The 14,321-nt window shown below is 57.0% G+C and overlaps 1 protein-coding gene across 1 annotated transcript in view; it reads right to left on the reverse strand.

Annotated features, from left to right (window-relative positions):
* The window catches only part of TNIP1 (TNFAIP3 interacting protein 1), a 39,900-nt gene that overhangs the window by 9,954 nt on the left and 15,625 nt on the right, over nucleotides 1-14,321 (reverse strand). Inside the window, exons 2-11 of the mRNA XM_065408975.1 lie at nucleotides 13,669-13,839; nucleotides 12,006-12,128; nucleotides 9,975-10,063; nucleotides 9,277-9,345; nucleotides 5,179-5,367; nucleotides 4,284-4,378; nucleotides 4,022-4,112; nucleotides 2,462-2,551; nucleotides 1,023-1,088; nucleotides 366-497 (exon numbers count right to left, since the gene is read on the reverse strand). Coding sequence (XP_065265047.1) covers nucleotides 366-497; nucleotides 1,023-1,088; nucleotides 2,462-2,551; nucleotides 4,022-4,112; nucleotides 4,284-4,378; nucleotides 5,179-5,367; nucleotides 9,277-9,345; nucleotides 9,975-10,063; nucleotides 12,006-12,128; nucleotides 13,669-13,801 — 1,077 coding nt within the window. The 5' untranslated portion in view covers nucleotides 13,802-13,839. The remainder of the gene's footprint in view (nucleotides 1-365; nucleotides 498-1,022; nucleotides 1,089-2,461; nucleotides 2,552-4,021; nucleotides 4,113-4,283; nucleotides 4,379-5,178; nucleotides 5,368-9,276; nucleotides 9,346-9,974; nucleotides 10,064-12,005; nucleotides 12,129-13,668; nucleotides 13,840-14,321) is intronic.

Consider the following 14,321-nt stretch of genomic DNA (forward strand, 5'->3'; position numbering starts at 1 on the left):
CCAGGCAGGGGGGTTTTACTACACTGGAGGCAGGAGAGAGGCGCTGGGAGGCAGAGTGCCCCCAGAGAGCCCGCATGGGGCCCGCCCGCTGCTCCAAGGTGCGGCATGCAGGATCGCTGCCTCCTCACAGAGCCTGGAGGAGAGCTACACGCCCCATCTCTCCCCACTGCCCCGGCCCAGAGTTTGCTCAATCATTCTGCTAACACAGTGGCTCTGACTCAGCCGACACCTGGGGAGCCAGAGGGAGACGATGTGCTGGGAAGAGCCAGGGTTACTGTGGCAAGAGGAAGCCAACGCACAAGTGCCTGGTTTTTGCCCAGCTCCTGAGTGGGGGGAGGATACAGCCCCTCCCGCCCAGGACTCACCTCCTCCACTTCAATCTTGGATTTTGCCAGGAGAAGCTTGCGATCAAAGTCCCTCTGCTTCGGCTCCCGCTCTGCCTCCAGCTCATTCAGCGCCTTCTGGGAGTCCACCAGCTTCTGGCGCAGATCCGTGATCTGACGGGGGACAGGGCGGCCACGTGACCGTCTGGAACGCAGCACCGCCCACAGCAGACGTGCAACCCTCAGCCCCATTTGCCCACCCACCCCCACCTGCATTTTAATTTAAAACTTCCCACAGCCCCTTCAGCTGCCTCTCCCCACCTGTGTCATGCATGAAACAGGAGGTTCCAAGAGAAAGAGATGGGCTCCGATACCACGGCGAAGATGAGAACGGCACAGATGCCTAGGCTGGCATGGATGGAGGGGGAATGAATGGTTCTATGGATGGGGAGAGAGCCTGGGGAGAGCTTGTGGCTGGGGAAAGGAGAGTGCACTGAAGGGGTGGGGGATACCCGAGTAGCCCCCATGCTGCTCCCTGCAAACACACGCACACGTTCGCCTGCGAGACATTTCAGAAGAATTGCACAGTCCGGAGGAGAACAGTTCGCCCAGAATGGTCTGTGTGTAGCACTCACAGGTGCAGACACAGCCTCTGCCCACAAGCAAACTGCCCGGCACATGCGGACACCTAGGAGGTACCTTCTGCTCGTACTGTTGCTTCATGGACCTGAAGTGCTGATCCCACTGCTTGTTCACCTCCAGCAGCTAGGGGGAGAAAGACACAGAGTTAACTGGGGCACAGACCCCTCTCCCCCCCGCCAAGTGGGGCGAACAGGCGTTTGCAGCTTACCAGTCTCCTACCCCCAGGCACTCTCTCTCTCACAGGAGCGCTGTGTGAGCAGAGCGCCCAAGCAGAACCCAGTTCTTCTCCCACTAGCCAGGCTCATGCTATTAGAAGTTGAGCTGAACCATCATTTGTAAAACCTTCATGCTTAGTGACTTTTACTGAGCAACTAGCAGCTCCAGCAGGAGAGACAGTAGGAATGTCACAGACAAGCAAGGGGCAGGCAAGCTCTGCCAGTGCGCTTCAGTATGATCCACAGCCCCTTGCTACCCCAGCGCTTCCCCCCAGCTCGATCCACAGCCCCTTGCTACCCCAGCGCTTCCCCCCAGCTCGATCCACAGCCCCCTGCTACCCCAGCGCTTCCCCCCAGCTCGATCCACAGCCCCCTGCTACCCCAGCGCTTCCCCCCAGCTCGATCCCCCCAGCTCGATCCACAGCCCCTTGCTACTCCAGCGCATCCCCCCAGCTCGATCCCCCCAGCTCGATCCACAGCCCCTTGCTACTCCAGCGCATCCCCCCAGCTCGATCCCCCCAGCTCGATCCACAGCCCCTTGCTACTCCAGCGCATCCCCCCAGCTCGATCCACAGCCCCCTGCTACCCCAGCGCTTCCCCCCAGCTCGATCCACAGCCCCCTGCTACCCCAGCGCTTCCCCCCAGCTCGATCCACAGCCCCCTGCTACCCCAGCGCTTCCCCCCAGCTCGATCCACAGCCCCCTGCTACCCCAGCGCTTCCCCCCAGCTCGATCCACAGCCCCCTGCTACCCCAGCGCTTCCCCCCAGCTCGATCCACAGCCCCCTGCTACTCCAGAGCTCCCCCCCAGCACTGCTAGTGCACCTCAGTGTGATCCACAGCCCCCTGCTACCTCAGCGCTCCCCCCCAGCTCGATTCACAGCCCCCTGCTACTCCAGCGCATCCCCCCAGCTCGATTCACAGCCTCCTGCTACCCCAGAGCATCCCCCCAGCTCGATTCACAGCCTCCTGCTACCCCAGAGCTCCCCCCAGCTCGATTCACAGCCTCCTGCTACCCCAGAGCTCCCCCCAGCTCGATTCACAGCTCCCCCACCTCCCCAGGCTCTTCCCATGCACCTCAGACTGATCCACAGCCCCTTGCTACTCTCCTAGTGCTGGGCCTGTCCTGAGCAGACACGGCCCATCATGCCAAGAGTGGGACTGCTTTGTAAGGTGCGTACATTAGCACTAGGCCGTGTGAGCCAGGCCTGGCACGCCTTTGGGGGAAAGGCGAACGCTCTAAGCCAACAATGCCGGGGTGCTCCGCAGCGGGTCCAGCTCACCTCATTGCGCTGATGCTCGAGGATCTTCACCTTCTTCTCACTGGCCCCTGGCACGCCCTTGCCCGATGCTTTCTCTGCCAGCGCTCCACTCTGGAGACAGCGCAAACAGAAACCCTCAGGACTTTCACGGCAGCTGGGCCAGACACATCCCACAGCCGGGGAAGCAGGAGAAGAGTCCTGCGTCCAACAGCTACCTGCCCCACTCCCCCAGCTGTCCCCTGCCCTCCCAGCACACCTGAGCAACACAGCTCATGTTGCCTCACACGGCGATGGCCATCAGCCCCGCCTGGCGGGGAGCAGAACCCACCTCCAGCCCCGTGACTCACTGACACCAGCCTTGCACCGGTTGTCTCTCTGCAGGTAACCAACGTGAACTCGCAGCCCAGAAAGAGTCCACTGGCCTGCCCCCATAATCCCTCGATTCTGGCCACCACTCACCACCCCCACCCGAGCAATTGCAGGGTAGGGAGGGGGAGAGAAATTTAGATGTCGTTAGTGTCAGGAATTGCTTTTTGGACCCCAGGCAGCATGGGTCCCGCACAGCGCCATCTGGTGTCTGCCTCGGTCCTGTCCCCACCCCCTTTCCCGGGGAAAGGGACATCTCCCGCTCTTTGGGGACGCGGATGTCGTGGGAGCAGCCAGCCATCTGCCTACAAAGGCAGGGAACGCCTTCTAGTTCAAGGGTGATCAGCCTTCGGCTTTGGCCCCTGCTGCTTTACTGCCTCCCTCAGCACGGGAATCCTCTGCTCGCTCCTGTTGCTGGTTTGATGGCGCAATCACCCGCCCTCCCAGTCACACAAGGTTTTCAAGGCAACGGTTCACGAGTGCACCCGCACTCACTTGGCTTCACCACTTCCTGCGGTGTAAGTAGCATTCTCCCCACTGCGGAGAGGGGGTCCGCACCCCAGCTCAGTGGCAAAGCCCTGGTCGCCCAAGACCATTCCTCCCCTTACAATGACGTGCGCCTTTCCAGCCCATCCCTTGGCGATGGGGGCGGGGAGCAGCCGTGCTCTGCTGCTTTGGACTTCCCCGCCGCAGCAGGGTTTGCTGGAAGCCAACACTGACCCAGTGGCATTTAGCAAGGCTGCAGGGAGCATGGCAGAATGACTCCTAGCTCTGCCGTAGCTTTATGGCCCTCCCTCCAAAATAAGCCTCTTAAAGAAACAAATACCTGCACTTGTTCCAAGTTTAGGGCCTGTTTTCCCACCCTTGAGCCTTCCTTCTGCAGAGGGGTGACTGCTGGAGTCAGGGGCACCACCTCAGCAACTCAGGGGTAAATGGGGAGAATCGGGCCCTGGGAGATTAAAAATATCAGCCTGCGTAGGGTTAAGGGATGCTTTGAAGATAAATGGGGGGGTTTGCCAAGAGGGCTTCCAGGCACCCTCCAGGATCACACGGCGCTCTGGACTTGGGACTCCATTCCAAGGTGCAATCAGGGTACTGTTACAAAGGGTGGGAGCTGTCCGTGCGGCGTGGGAGCTGTCCCTGCGGCGTGGGAGCTGTCCTGGGATGGCACAGGGAAGAGGAGTTGGGAAGAGGAAGAGTCTTGGCTGCTCCTACCTGCTGCTGGCCAGCGTTCTCCACACCGTCCCCTTTCACGCCCACCTTGTTGCTCATCATCACCATCTTCTTCAGCTCCAGGTTCTCACACCTTGGCGGCGGGAAGAGCACAACAGAAACGCAGATTGAGAGACCCTCAAGGATTCATACAGCAACCAACATTTGAAGAAGTTAACAATCAGGGCAGGAAAGACGCCGAATTCCATCCGATCCACCCCGCCAACCAAGCGTCTTGCCCAGCTAACATCCCTCCTGCTCTCACCTAAGCTTCTCCGTAGCCTGGTTCCTCTGCTCCAAATCCTTCTCCAGCTTTGCCCGCAGGTCCTCGTTCTCATTACGCAGCTGCTCACACAGCGTCTGCCAGAGGAACACGAGTGGCTTTAGGCTCATGCTTCACACAGCCCCCTTGACATACAGGGAAAGGGCATTCCAGCGATGGAACCCCCTTGGTTTAACAAGGCCAGGCCCCTGCCTGATGGCCAACTGGGCTCTATGACTTGGTCTCTCCTCCACTAATGCTACTGGAGGGGAGAAGCGCACGTACACCTATCCCTTGGGCACTACACATCTCGCTCACAAGCCGAATGTGACCTCAGTGCTTCAAAGGGTGGTCCTAAAGTGGCCAACCCTACTAGGGACCATAAGAACCAAACCAATGATCCAGCTAACCCAGCAGCCTGTCTCTCGGTAGCATCTGCCATCAGTGCTTTGGAAGAAGATGCAAGTCATTCTATGTCCAATAATGAGCAATTACACAATCAAGCTGCCCACGGGGGAAGATTTCCCCCTCGCCCCAGGCACTTAGTGCTTTGTTCATGGCCAGAAGTGGGAGGGAAGTGACAAGGGGACGCTGGACGAGAGCAGGCTGGACACAGACGAGCCTGCAGTTTCTCACACACAGATAGCAGGGGGAGGTGGGAGCATGGGGACACAGAGAAGAAAAGATTAAAGGAGGGACTGGTGTGGCAGAGGGGGGAGAAATGAGGAGAGGAAAAGCGGGAGCGTGGAGAAAGGCAGCTAGGCAGTGCTCCCTTGCGGAGGTCCTTGCAGGATTTACAGTGGGGTGGGGGGGTGAGGGGGAAGGAAGTTTCCTAGGCCTGCCTGCGGGGGACAGACCCCACAGGCCTCTCTGCTGCGTGCAGAGGGAACGTCCCTACCTGCAGAACGGACGTCCTCTGCTCGTTCTTGTGCACTTTGGAGGCCAGGCGGTTAAACTCCAGGGCCATGCGCCCCAGGTGAGCCAAGACCTGGTTCTTGTCCGGCTCCTCGGCAAAGACGCTCAGGGTGCTCTCCAGCCGCTGCAGGTGCAGCATCAGGTTAGTGTCCTCGTTATGCAGCTCTGCGTCCTGGGAGAGGAATTGCAGTCAGTCAGACAGGTCAGCCCGGCAGCCTCGCACCCGTGGAGCTGAGGGAGAGCAGGGCTGGGCAAGGGAGGAGGCGGCCAGCCACTCAGGCAGTGTCAGAGAGTTCAACCTCTCTTGGCATGTCAGCAGCACCTTCCAGCCAGGGCTCTCAAACGTGGAGTTCGCCCCACCTCGGCCCTGTCAGGTGAGCACTCTCTTAACAAAGCACTTGGTTAATGGGGAGTGAAGGTAGCTTAGCAAGCACCTTCCAGCAGGTAGAAGATAGCAGCCAAACCCAGAAGCCTCCGCGAACTGGTGCTCATCCTCCTACTGAGATGCCGAGCGGCGAATGAATGTGGGGCCAACTCAAACCCCTAAACAGAACCCAAACAGGGCATCAGCACAGGGCAGGGGATTTACTGGGGTTCACCCCGGGGTCCTCCTTTCTAGACCTAATTCTCGCTTCTCCCTGCTGAAGGAACAGTGTCTCCCTCCACGCAGGACTCTGAGCCTCCAGTGCCCTCTAGTGGCTCCCGTGTCTCTAGACAACGGTGCCCTTCTACATCCCAAAAGACACTACAATGAAACCCAAGCGGCTACCAGAGTTCTAGGACCTCCCAGCTTCTCTATTACCCATCCCACACAGGCAACGCTGGCAAGCACCAGTCCCGTCCTGCCCTCACTGGCCAGCCAGAGCCCAGAGCGTCCAGAACACGCCTGTGACCTGCCAGTGAGATCTGAACCAGCCCGATGCAGGTTTTTTCCCACAGGGGGGTCTCCATTCAAGGACGCCCCCCCCCAGGAGACATATTGTGGGTAGCCCTGGGATAACAGAGCAATCTTGGAGCGTAGGAGGGCTTGCCCAGACGACTCGGTACACAACCCTGCTCTGGCTGTGGGCGCCAATCGAATGCCAGAGTCCAGTGAGACTACTGAACCTGGATTCTCTTGGGGGAGCAGTAAGCAAATGGGCCCCCATGGGCAGCGACTCCCCTCACCCTGCACCTCGCTGGGAAGTGCCAGAAGGTGCCGCTTCTGAGCTACACACTGGAACAAGCTCAGCTTGTGCTACCTGGTGCCGTATGGGAACTGGACCCCAAGGACCCGCTGCGGCCTCGCTCAGAACTTGTCTCATCCGTTTCCTCTCTGTCCCACTGCTGGCATGAGGCCCTTCTCCTCTGCAGCTCCTGGTACCTTTCCGCGGCCCTCCACTGCTTCTCCAAGCTCAGCTGGGGGCAGCTCCCTCTCTTGCCTCTACCACGTAATTCCTCTCTTCCGCTGGGCTTTGTCTCTGCAGTTGTCCTGCTCCCAGTAACCCCAGGGCATGTGGGGATCCAGGTCCCACGACAGATGCCAGCCGAGATTGGACCGGGCTGTATTTATCGTGGCCGGGCACACCTGCCGGCGTGCGTCACCCCACACACCCACTTACTTACACACATGTTGACAGAAGTCCCGGCTGCACCGTTCGGTTACTGAGCCCTGACTTGCCCTAAGCTATTGCGGGTGTTTAACTGTTTGGTTACCTAGGAGACCGAAGACACCTTCTGGGGCCATGACTCCCAAGAGGGAACAGGTATCACCCTGCGTGCCATCTGGCCACTCCACCAAGAACGGGGCTCCTCCCACGCCGAGTCTTGTGAGCCTTTCACCTGCTGGGAGCCTGGCACTGCTCCCCGGGCTGCCTCACTCACGTCCCGCCCCCCGTCCTTTTGCCCCCATGGCCCCGGGAAATCCCAGAGTTGCAGGAGTCCGTATCCACCTCTCACGCATCCCGCAGCTGACTCATAAAGGGGAACGCGAAAAAGCAACATCCCCCAGCTTCACAAACCACAGACCGTCCTCAGCTCTCTGGCCCCATCAGATTTTATCACTGTTAGCAATGCTGCTGAGGAGGGCACGTCCGGGCACACCCAGCCTGGCTCGCACTTAGCCCTGGCAGCCTCCGTATGTGCCCAGCCAGGCAGCACACAGGTCAGCTGTAAAGCCCCCCGCCAATGATAAGAGCCAAGAGAAAACTGGCTAAGACAATGCCAAGCAGTAAAGTTACTGGAGCGAACTCCATTCCCAGCGTCTGCCGGGGGAGCTGCTATAGATAGGAACGGAGCAGGGATAGCTCGGGGGGTGGGGGCAGCTCCCTGCTATTCCAGCCCCAGCACCAACTAGCAAAGGGAGTGACAACATAACCCGCTTCTGACTTTGCATCACCCCACCTCATGTGTCTGCCACACATGCACCCAGCCGCCCTCTCGCCTGCTCCTGGTTTCTCTCTACGCGCACGGGTTGCACCGATTTCTCTTAAAACTGGGTGAGTTTTCCTGTGGGGTTTAAATGGGTTGAGCTGGCATCTCTCAATGGACAGGTGGAAGCTGGATGGATATAAGCTGATTTCAGAGCATCCACACACAAAGTTGCACTGGATTAATTAAACCGCTATTAAGTCACACCCTCTAGTGAAACTGGTGCAAATGTGTGCGTGGGCTGGGCCTCGCACAAACCCGGGGACCTGTCCCAGTGGAGCAGCATGTGTTTCTAGGACCTGGCACTGGGGTTGTTTTTATCCAACAAGAAGCTATTCTCTTTACTGTCCTATTTCCCTCCCCCGCCCCGGATGCTGCCCGGCTCGGACACAGTGGTCTGGGCCCAGAGCAAAGCGTGCAGCGACTCGCTCCACCGCAGTGCCGGCAGAGTGGGAAGGATTCTCCACTTCAGGTGTGCAGAACAGCCGCGGGGCAAGGCCAGGCTCTGGGAACCAAAACACAGGCTGACACACAAGGGCTGGGTACAGGCAGTAAGCGGACGCTAGGGGGCGAGTGCCCCCTTCCTCAGCGGCTCAGCTCCTAGTCTGAATCAGCCTGAATGCTGCTCGCCCTCCTATGCACTGCAGCCTGCAGCCAGGCTCCCAGAAAAACAACGCCGGCCTGCTGAGGGCGGGAGAAGGGCCGGGAGGCAGGGACGGGCAATGCTCTCAAAGGATGCGTTCCCCTGGGACGCCTGTCAGGGATACAGCCAAGCTTACCACAGGCAGGCTGAATGCAGGCTTCTCGATGGGCCTCAGTCGGGACCCTGCCCGACCAGCTCTGCTGTGCCAGCAGCGGGCACCTGCTGAGCAGAGCCTGCTAGCCATGCGGAGTCCTATGGTGGTTTTTACAGGGATAGTTAACAGGGCGTCAAGAGGATCCTAAATAGGCCAGGGTGGGTGCAAAAATCTCATCAACTGTGTGTAGGGCAGGGGGGCAGTGCGGGGGAGGGCTGACAATAACCCAGCGATTGTCAAGTTGTGCAGAGACTGAAAGGGTTACGAAACGTGCGGCGCCAGATTGCGCCACTCAGGACTTTACAGCCCCTTTCTTCAGCCCCGAGGCGCCCAGTTTCCCAGGCCGGTGGCCTGCCCTCCTGGCTGAACGCCCAGCTGCAGAGCGCACGGCGCCTGCCCAGAGGCAAGTCACTGGTGCCGGCCCATTTGCATAAGTGAGCGAGAAGGCCCCTCTGCAGCAGCCTCCCGCTTTCCCCTTCTGATCTTCCTGGCCGTGTCCCGGGAAACGGGCCAAGGGAAGCAATCGTGCGGTGGTTCCTGTGTGCGCGCCGCAGCTCTCGTGCATCAGGCCAGGGACTGAAATGGGGTGAGGCGACGGGGAAGTGGGCGCGGGGAGAATTGGCTGGCTGCTCCTCTGGCCTTGCTACTCAGAATCAGCACTCTAGCCCTAGCTACTGCCCCTGATCATCCACCACCTACCCGGCCTCCATTCCCATCCAGGAAGAGCAAACCCGGTCAGTGCAGGGAAAACCAGAACAAACGGCCTTGCCCATCTTACACAGTCCCCACCACCTGCCCCCGCAATGTACTAATAGCCCTGTCTCGAGTCCCAGACGAGCATTCCCCCAGGGAACCGAGCTGGCAGGATAACTCACCGACTTCCTGCTCTCCTGGGAAAACCTCTTGTCCTCACCAGATACAATTTCGAACTCTGACGAGGATCCCTGCGAAGGGAGACGGGGAGTCAGGCCCTCACGCAGGGAAAGCAAATCCCGCGGTGCTCCATCACAACAAAGGGAGGACGGAGATTATGGGGGCGGCAGGGAAGGGAGACATTTCCCCGTTCCGCCAGCTGGCTTAATGCCATTTGCTCTAGTACAAAACAGGGATGGTTTGGGCCAGCGGGTCAGCTCTTTAAGCCACTCTATGCATTGTAAAGATGATCCTCCAGGTTTGAGGACTAGAATCCAGTGATAGGGGCTCCTAGGACAGGCAGGTTTCCCCACAAACAGAAAGCAAGTCCTGTGTCTACAGGGGTCAGAGTTGGAATGGAAGCCCCTGAAGGGAAAGCGAATGGGTGTAGATAACAGTAGCTGGCACTGCACTCCAATGCTATAATGCAGAGCAGCTATTGCAATTACATGCTAGTCTAAAGACACAGGCTCACAGTCCATTCTATCACGGATGTGGGAAACAAAACAGGGAACCCACCCCAGTCAGGCAGGAATTCTAGCCCCTTCCGACGTGTCTGTTTCCTTAAGTCTCAGAGTATTTTTTTTTAAATTGCCTGATCATTTCAGGGCCTGGGCTGCTAAGGGTTAAAGGGCAAATGCCTCCCTTTCATCAGACTTACAGTGGATGGAGGCTTCTGAGCGTCTGTATCCGGCTTCTTCTCAGCTTTGCCTGGATCCGCAGGGGACAGGTGTGGCTCTGGATCACCTCCTGTAAAAGGGAGAGGATGCCACAGCTGTGAATGTTTCAGAGCTTGGCATGGGAAACAGGACAGCAGTGAAGAGGCAGAGACCAGACAGGCTAAGAAGTCACAGAGAACAATGATTTCCAGCTAGTGCGACAGGACAGAAACCTCCAACCCGTTCCCCGGAGGGGAAGGGAACTCGGGCTTCCACTGGGTGAAATTCTGCACTGGCAACAAATGTTACTCAACTGGCCCTTCTCCGATCCCTCCCCCCGGCTACAAAACAACAGAGTCTTATAACATCAACAGGCTGCAGAGAGAGGTCAGAGTGCGGATTGGTTTCCTCCCATCTAACCAGCAGCAACAGACTAACAGGCACCAAGGAACGGCTTACAGGGCTAAGCACCACACTTGTACACCCTTCTCCTGGCTCTTTCCAGGGGCTGCTCTGTGGGTAAGTGGTCCAGGTAATGCCCTGCATGCCGTGCAAATGCAGACTGTGTGTATTAACTCCCAGGCGTTTGCCTTTAGTCAGTCAGCTTTGTCAGGTAAAGCAGCTGGACGTTCCCCTGTTCGGATGCTTCACACCGCTATCCTGAAAGATCAGGTCCAGGGCTTAGATATTCTCTTTGCAGCCCTTTAAGTCTCATCAGCCAGTCCCTGCGAGCAGACAACTTTAACAATAACAGCCTCACACAGGCCTTGCCCATTCATGGCTATAGTTTGTGTGTGTGGCGGGGGGCAGGGCGGCGTTACCTCCCCCCAAACTGAAAGCCTCAGGCAGGTGCGGAATTTGCCCCCCACCCCATGCGACCCCATTGACCTGACTGGAGCTTTTCCCCCCTGCCCGCCCAGTACAGAAGTCAAACTACGCGGAAATTCACAAAGATTCCTATTGGTTCTAACACCAGTTCAGCTGACTTTGTGGGAGCCCTGGTGTAGCTTACTCTCCGGCAGCCACAGCCATTTTGAATCGCTCCTTCGATTAGACTTGCTTTAAGCAGCTTTACCTAAAAACGGTTCTAGAAACGGGCTTGGCTGCAGGAGGCTTGTCTACATTAGGGTACTCACGGGTTCTGCAGGGAAGAAAATTTTGGCCAACAAGGGTAAATCCCACTCTTATTAAGCACGCCAGGGGAGGTTTGATGTCCACAGAAATCAGACAGGACCTCAGGTTTTCATGGCTTATCTGAAACATGCACGAATTACACCAGCACTCAACGTATTGTCCTCAGAAGGGAGCAGGAGAAGGCAGACTAGCTGCAGGCAAATCTCAGTATAAAAGAGCAGCAGCCAGCTCTTTTCATTAGGACACTTAACTTTGCTCTTCACTTTTCATTGGCCATTCCACAGCTTAGGAATCACTTCCTTGCAAGGCAGGGTGCAGCCTTTTTGCATACAGGACTCCTGGACCACAGGGCACCAACAGTCTGCATACCCATTTTAAAATGCTGCTACAGGCTGTTACGTTAAGAACATAAGAATGGCCATACTGGGTCAGCCCAAAGGTCCATCTAGCCCAGTATCCTGTCTTCCGACAGTGGCCAGTGCCAGGTGCCCCAGAGGGAATGAACAGAACAGGTCATCATCAAGTGATCCATCTCCTGTCGCCCATTCCCAGCTTCTGGCAAACACAGGCTAGGCACACCATCCCTAATGTATGTGCACTAGGGAAGGTTAATGGGCAGGCCAGATATGACTTGCCAAACTTTGCTCTGACCTTCTCTCTCCATAACCACTGATGTGGGAAACAAGGACACTCCACAGGCCACGCAACTCCCTGGGGACATCAGGGTCAGAGAAGAAAGAGGTGTGTGTGCGTGTGCGCGCTATAGAACATAGGAGGAGAAAAAACCATTATGAAACCCAGCCAATCTGAGCAGTGAATCTGCTCAGACAAATACTTTATGTCCTCTTCCTGAATCTGGACGGGACGGCTCTCCCTGGGGGAGCCTCCCACTTTCATACCTGTTATTTCAGGCAGTTTGTCGAAAGAGGAAGACGACTTCAGCATCTCATTGTCCTTCACAAGGTCCTCCACCTTCTGTCGCAGCTTCGATGCTTCCATCTGGGACTCTTCCAGCAGTTCTCCTGGTGTATACAGTAAACAGAGGAGTTCACATTTCCTGGTATTTACACCCCTTCCCTAGTATATAGTTGCCATGCCCCAGAGGCCAGTTCCCCATGCCAGCCTGCACAAATCCCCTCCCCCACTTGTAGTTCACAACCAGAAGAAATGGAAATGTCACACATGACAGAAATAATTCTTCCCAAACAAATAATCCCACACTGGAACTACAGTTGATGCTTCTCTAGCATGGAAACATCCAGGACAGCACATCTTACTGGGAAGATTTTATATTTCATAAGTCTTCCCCAGTTTTTAAAAGCTCTGATCTTAAGCCAGAGAACCTCACCCTGGGCCAGGAGGGTCCCTTTTCCAAGGCCTTTAATCTCCACTGGGTAGTACAACAAGATCTAATCTTTCCCCACACTCATGTATCTTGTCAGGCCTCTCGGAACGGGGCATCACAGTCTTCTGCTGCCTGTGAACTCTAAGAGGTTACTGGTACATCTACACTACAGCGGCACAGCTCTGGCAATGCAGCACCGGAGTGGAGTCGCTTCCTTCATTGAGGAAGGAATTCCGCCATCTTCACTGTGTCTCCACCAGGTGTTAGGTCGACCTAACCCCGGCACACAGAAGGCGAAATTTTTCACAGCTCTGAGCGATGTAGCTAGGTCGATCTAATTTTTAAGTGTGGACCAGGCCTTAGTCTGCATTATTTGGGTCCACAGGGCCAAGAGGTTCCCCTACATTTGCAGCACAGAAGCCAGCAGTGAGGTGGACTAAGTGTCCTCTCCAGCAAGAGGGGAAAAAGCCATCAAACGGATTAGGGGTGGGGGACTTTCAGGTGGTAGCTGAACAGAAGCATAGCCTTATTTAAAAGCTAGCCGGATCAAGGCTCCTGCCGTACATCACAGAAGGATGCTACAGGAGCTGAGCACATTTAAGACACTTCTCAATTCTCAGCCACGCATCAGCACAGCAACCATAGCAACCCATCCATTTAGCACAGACCGCGGGCCTTTCCGTAGGCTGCACAAACGGCAGACGTCTCAGCCCATCTGCACGTCCCTGTGCACAAGCCACGAGATTCTGCCGGCACCACAACAGATTTTACAGAGAGCCAAGAGCTTTGTGTTGCCTTCTCAGTGACGAGCCAGCGCCCGCTCCCAGGATGCACAGCTGCGCCACTCGCTGCAGAACGGCACAATTCATACCTGGGAGGGGTTTCCCAGGCAGGGAATCACCCCATGGATATCAATCGTCCAGGGCATGTTCAGGACAGGTTGAGAGGGGCTACACATTGAATTCATAGTCCCGGTTTCCCACACCCCAGCTAGGGAGTGTTGCAGAGCCAGCAAGCGCACCCTGGGGTGGGGAAAGAGAGGGGTGTCACTCCGTAGCACCCCCTCTAGCTGATGAAGCAGTGAGAGCACCATGCATGTGGCATCGTGGCTGCAAGGCAAGGGTCTGCCACAGGGAGGCAGCGAACTCTCCAGAAAGGGGAAGGATAAAAGAAAAGCCACCCTCCCCCACACACAAGTCCAGCACCACAGCAATTACCTAGAGACTTTATCCCCTGCATCTTCTCCTTCAGCCGGGTGTTCTCCTCCACCAGCCGCTCAAAGGCTGCGGCTGCCTCTTCCTGTGTCCCCCCACCAGGGTCGTAGATGCGGTAGGGTCCTTTCCCTTCCATGTCTGCAGCTTAATCATCTACCTCCCAACCAGCCATCCCTGAAAGGCAACAAATCAGAACATCACCCTTCCGGACCTGAGCCCCTTGGAGTGTGAGAACGGCCCTGGGGTACCTCACGCCCTAGCCCAGAGCTCATCAGCATTTGGGTTCCAGCGGCTGCCAGACACAGCTATCTCCAGTTGGTCTGCAGCTTCCATAATTGCTCACAATAGCTATATGTAAATGTCACAAGAGGTGGGTGGGTGGCTGCATGTGTTACAGTGGGTTAGTGCACTCCCCAGCCTCGCTGCAGACCTGCGCTCGAAGCCTGGCTCCATTCAGCAACAATGAGCACCCTGGTCTCCGTTGCTGGGTGTGGCTCGGACTGGGCACCAACTGGCAGCCCCTGCTCAGGGACAAAGCCTGTCTCGCCCCTTCCTTTCGCCCTGTCCCCAGCATGCACAAGTGCCCCACCAGTGTTCAAAGCCACCTGAAAGCATCACTGGCACCACAGCCGATTCTTCTCCTGCACCCCCCGTCA

This window comes from Emys orbicularis, chromosome 8 (assembly GCF_028017835.1).
Source record: "Emys orbicularis isolate rEmyOrb1 chromosome 8, rEmyOrb1.hap1, whole genome shotgun sequence".
Classification (NCBI taxonomy): domain Eukaryota; kingdom Metazoa; phylum Chordata; order Testudines; family Emydidae; genus Emys; species Emys orbicularis.